The sequence below is a fragment of the Centroberyx gerrardi genome, chromosome 12 (genome assembly GCF_048128805.1).
Source record: "Centroberyx gerrardi isolate f3 chromosome 12, fCenGer3.hap1.cur.20231027, whole genome shotgun sequence".
Taxonomy (NCBI): Eukaryota; Metazoa; Chordata; class Actinopteri; order Beryciformes; family Berycidae; genus Centroberyx; species Centroberyx gerrardi.
This window is the reverse complement of record NC_136008.1, coordinates 22,303,907-22,309,278: the sequence shown is the minus strand read 5'-3', so window position 1 is coordinate 22,309,278 and position 5,372 is coordinate 22,303,907. Positions and strand designations below refer to the sequence as shown.

The 5,372-nt window shown below is 46.6% G+C and overlaps 1 protein-coding gene across 1 annotated transcript; it reads right to left on the bottom strand.

Moving 5' to 3' along the window:
- Positions 1–2,696: 2,696 nt before the first annotated feature.
- kcns2 (potassium voltage-gated channel modifier subfamily S member 2) lies at positions 2,697–4,136 on the bottom strand. The gene has a single exon (XM_071902480.1). It carries the CDS (start codon positions 4,134–4,136, stop codon positions 2,697–2,699), a length of 1,440 nt encoding a protein of 479 aa, XP_071758581.1.
- Positions 4,137–5,372: the final 1,236 nt, after the last annotated feature.

The following is a 5,372-nucleotide window of genomic DNA, read 5'->3' as shown; positions in this document are numbered from 1 at the left end:
TTTCCTCTCTCTTAGACGGAAAAGACTGACTGCTGTTTTTTGTTATGCCCTTGTCGGCATGTTAAAATGTCACCCGCTGTCACATTGAATTCATTTGCTATTTTCTGTGCTAGTTTGGAACAATGGTGTTTTGGACTGGCTCCCCGTGGAAATGCCTTTAACGGTTTACAAGTAAACAAAAGGAGACTGATATAATTGGCCTCTGAGGGTAAAGATTATTTCAAGTGAGCGCTGCAGAAATAGTTGGGAAACAAGCAACAATATGTGAATCTCTCATTAGGAGTTTCAAGTGAGCGTGAACTTGTTGCTGATCTGCATTAAAATTACCTCTGTGCTGCTCGGCTTCTCTCCTGTCGTCCCTCGAACGAAGCGAGACTCTGTGTCCTATTACTTTCATGATCTTTAATAAGTACTCACAGAGAATCTAGAGCAATATAGTTAACTCCCTGTGTTCTTTGCAGCAAGTTTCTCATTCAGTTATGTTTTCCCTCTCATCTGAAAAGGCTATATAGCAGGGGTTTCCAAGCATTTTCACATCAAGGACCCCCAAGTAGAAATGACACAGACCCCCATTTGGTAAACTTGGAGAAGAGTTTCCTAGTTCTAACTTCTAGTCAATGAAAAAATAGCAAAGCTTAACTAGTCTTCACTGGGACCATTGGAACCCCCTCAGTGACCCCCGGGGGGGAACCACTGGGTTTATAGTCCCAGTGATTTTTGTGTGCTCAAACCTTTTTGTTATGGGGACCAATATCTGCCTTCTGATTCTTCTGCCTGTCTACACACATTATTCTGCAGACGATGAATTTCAAATCATCCCTCAACTGTTGGAGCAAATTAGTTTGATTTCTCAAGTCATTGAAATGTGCATAAATGTATGAATTATCTGTAACTTGGGAAAAACAAAATACTCAAGTATGCTCAAGTGGTGAAGGCACTGCAAAGCTGTTTTCAATCACAACTGTCTTGATGAAAAGATTTGGCTACACAGAATTGCTATTTTGAACTGCAACTGTGATAACTGCAACACAGGTCTTGGAGATTTATTCTCTAGTCATTTTCCATACATAGAAATCGTTTTGAAATGTGGCTTCATAACAAACTGTTAGAATCAATGTACTTAAGTGTATAGAAATATGAGATGACAAAAGGATTGATTTTTGAGAGCTGTAGGCTACTTGTATCAAATGTTGCTTTATCCTTTAAACTGAAATCAATGCCACTAAGTGAGTGTTCTCAGTTGAATTCCTGCTACTGCAGCCAGTGAGTGGGACTTTTATTGCAATGTTGACCAGGAGCAGGGAGAGGAGCAGATAGGCTTCACTCTGTCTCAGCAGGAGAACAAAACTCATTCAATCCAGGCACCTTGAGACTTGATGGAAAACCAAGAGAATACGCCGGTTGTTTTAGCCATTCATCGACTAAGTCACAGGCTGTCATGGAGACAAACTTCTTGGAGAGTGGGAGATTCATTCTGTCAAAAGTGATGTGCAACAGTGAGAAAATAATAATGTATGTCTCTCTACTGTATTGTCTCTATGCAGTGGCAGCCCTTGTAGACCCCTACCTCAGTATTTTCCAATCAGTCCCCTCTGGAGGTTGGAGCAACAGTGCAGAGAGCATGAAAATACGTCACTTCTGTAATGGTGATAGATCTCTAGTCTGCTTTCATTGATTAGTCAAGATTCATGCTGTTATTCTTGTTAAATTCTCAATCTAATGATGGTGCTATACACACTATTTGTCTGACATTTAATACATTCCCGACTAATATGACACATTGCCATGTCTGTGGCTGGCATTTAATTGCGAAACACCTGCCAGTTCATTAGTAACACTTATTGATTGATAACAAACAACTGCTGTTTGCCTGCTGAGATGGTTATGTAGCTAAAAAAAAATCAAATACTGTGAATGTAAATTTATTCAACATGTCAGCTATGAGTGGTTGTCGCCATGCCTGTCAAACAGCATTAGATGTTGTGTCACTCACTACTTTAAATCCCTTTAAATCCTTTTTCCCTTCAAGCTTAGGAGTGCATGTGTTATTATCTCAATCAATATAACTATAGCTTAGGCCGACACTAATACTCTTACCACTGAAATGTAGCAAATGTCAAGTAGAGCAACACAGTGTATGTGAAAATGGCAAATGAGAAACAGTGTTATGTATTTCTTGTTTAATATAGTTTGCTTCAACCACACATCTGAAGTAATCTTGTTGCAACACCACAATAACACATCAACACTCTTTCATAAGAGGTACAATTAAAGTTACTTCAGACATATTTTATCACAACAAGTATAGTTGAAGGGTAGACTACACTTTCATTATAACGACTCGTGACACCGTCAATACGATTGTAAACAACTACTGGATTCTCTGTCTTTTAATCCTAAATCATCAAATTTGTCTGAACAGTTGGCCTATCTGGTGAAATGGCCATAATAATGCACAGTGAAATATTATATTCAGGCTGTCCAATACATTTGCTTGCTTTCTCATTGTGACTGACACATAGATTAACACGTTATTGCACTGAGCTACAGAGAGGCAGACGGTCAGACATCAGTGGAAGGGAAGTGGGCTTTTGATCCGGACGGTTCAGCACCATGGACAGCTCCTCATGCAGCCACATGCCACAATGAATGAATGCTCTCATCCTTCCTTACTAGGTGTCCTTGGTAAAACTCTTTCAGTGTATTGATTCGTTTAGACTGTGTTCACTTGGTGAACTCCGGCTCATGTTTGACAAGCTCGCCATGAGGGATTTGACTTTGTGCGCGTAATAGTTCCTCAGGTTGACCGAGGGCACCTCTTTTATCCCCTCGTCGAAATCACAGCTTCTCATGGCGATTTCCAGCTGTTTTTGTCTCTTGTAGAAGAGGGAGAATTTATTGAAAATGAGCGTAATCGGAAGCACAACCACTAAGATCCCGGCCAGGATGCACGCCGAGGCGGTCAGCTTGCCCGCTATGGACACCGGCACCACGTCTCCGTACCCGACGGTGGTCATGCTGACGGTGGCCCACCACCAGCACGCCGGGATGGTGGAGAGATCCTCGCTGTCCTCTTTCTCCACGGTGTAGGCCATCACGGAGAAAAACGACACCCCGACGGCGAGGTAGAGAAGCAGGAGGCCCACCTCTTTGTAGCTGTTCCTGAGGGTCGCTCCCAGCGAGCGCAGCCCCGTGGAGTGACGCGCCAGCTTCAGGATGCGGAAAATCCTCATCAGCCTCAGCACTTGCGCAACGCGTCCCAGGTTGGCCAGCGCGGGGCTGCTCTCCGCCACCAGATTGATAACGAGCGTCAGGTAAAACGGGAGGATGGACACCAGGTCTATCATGTTTAACGGGTGCTCGAAGAAATGCAGGAGGTCCGGCGCCACGACGAACCTGGCGACCAGCTCCAGCGTGAACCAGCCGATGCCGAAGTGCTCCACCGTCTCGAAGCGGGGGTCCTCCGTGGGTCGCCCCTCGTGGTCCAACAAGCTGAACTCGCTCATGCTGTTCATACACATAGTGGCGATAGAGCCCAGCACCACCAGGATAGAGAGGATGCTGATGATGCGGCTGGCCACGGAGTAGCCGGGGTTGTCCAGCATGAGCCAGACGCGCCTCCGTGCGCTCCCCAGCAGCTGCTTGTCAAACTTGGTGGCGTCGTTGTAAAACTCCAGCAGCTCGTCAAAAGATGAAGTGGTGCTCCCTTCTTCGCTGCGGTCATCCCAGTCCTCCCGGTCCGGGTCCATTTTCCTGCAATGGTAGGCGCTGCTGCAGCAGGAGTCGATGAAGAACTCGTTGATGCCCCAGTACTCAATCTCCTGGCTGAAGGAGAAGATGCACAGCTCGGCCATGACGTGCAGCCGCCCCGTGTTGTAGAAATTCAACACGTAGGGGAACAGGGCCGGGTTCCTGTCGAAGTAAAACTCTTTCTCCGTGTCGTCGTAGTCGTCGCAGAGCTCCAGTATGGACTCTTTGGAGCGACAGTGGAGCAGACGCGCCAGCCTCGTCTCGGGGAACCGCGAGAGAGTGTCGGACGGGAGTCGCTTCTTGAAGCCGCCCACGTTGATGCGGATCGCGGCGTTGTCCTCCATGTGAGCCCCGCCGCCCGGTTCCCCCAGGACCTGACCTGTCATGTCTGGAGAGAGGGACACACGCACGCACACACACACACACACACACACACACACACACACACACACACACGCACACATACAGAGAAAGAGAGAGAGATAAACTCCACACATACAGAAACAGGAAGACAACACCACACGCACGCACAAACAGACAGACAGACACACACACACACACACACACAGAGAGAGAGAGAGAGAGAGAGAGACAGAGAGAGAGTCAGTGAGCATTATATTATTTGAGTCACACTGAAATGAAACAATGAAACAAACAATGAAACCAACACTAGAAAGCTGCTATCTGAATTAATGCGGCACCTGCTTTGGAAGTAAAGCCCAAAGTGGCTCCCACTTGTTATACCTAGTTATTTTCCCCCCAAATTAAAGTGCCATACAATTACCTGAAGAGCAACCTGTATGATATTCAACTTCTGCCTCTGTTAAGAAAAAAATGTTCTAAGAACTCCAAGATCCAGGGAAAATAAACTTACTTTAAAGCGCGCCCAGTTCACCGAATACTCCTACAAGAAGACTCCGCATGTCAACTCAACTGACGGTATATTGCAGGTTATTTATGGGCAAGTTGTGGCCCTATAATAAACACAGAGTCAGACAGACGCCCCTCTGTCAGGTTGATCCTCACAGCTCGGGCAGAAGAAGAGGCTTTCCCAAAGGCAGTCGGCGCGATGTCAAATATGATGTTTCCTCCAGACAGACAGATTTAAGACGCTCCTTCCTCAGATACACCCGAAGGCTTGTTGTAGGTTACCATTACATCCTGCATCAACTGGTCGCTATGCCTCCCTCAGCTATGATAGTACAGTTATAACAGTAGGCTACATCTTCCCCGCGCCGCACGAACTAACACACGCCCCGGCAGCCTCTTTTGTTTGTGCGAGGGAATTCCTCTCTCTCTCTCTCTCTCTCTCTCTCTCTCTCTCTCTCTCTCTCTCTCTCTCTCTCTCTCTCTCTCTCTCTGTCTATCTGTTGCTGCGCAGCAACACGTAGCTCGCTCTCTCTCTCTCTCTCTCTCTCTCTCTCTCTCTCTCTCTCTCTCTCTCTCTCTCTCTCTCTCTCTCTCTCTTTCTCTCCCTGCACCGCCCTCCCGGAGTGATCTCAGCATCTCCGTGGTGCTGAGAGGCGAGGCGCAGGTCCTGGAGGAGAGGGAGTCACCAACGAACGAACACGCAGAAAGCAATCCAGATACACTGAGAGGAATATTGTAGGAATATTATAGAG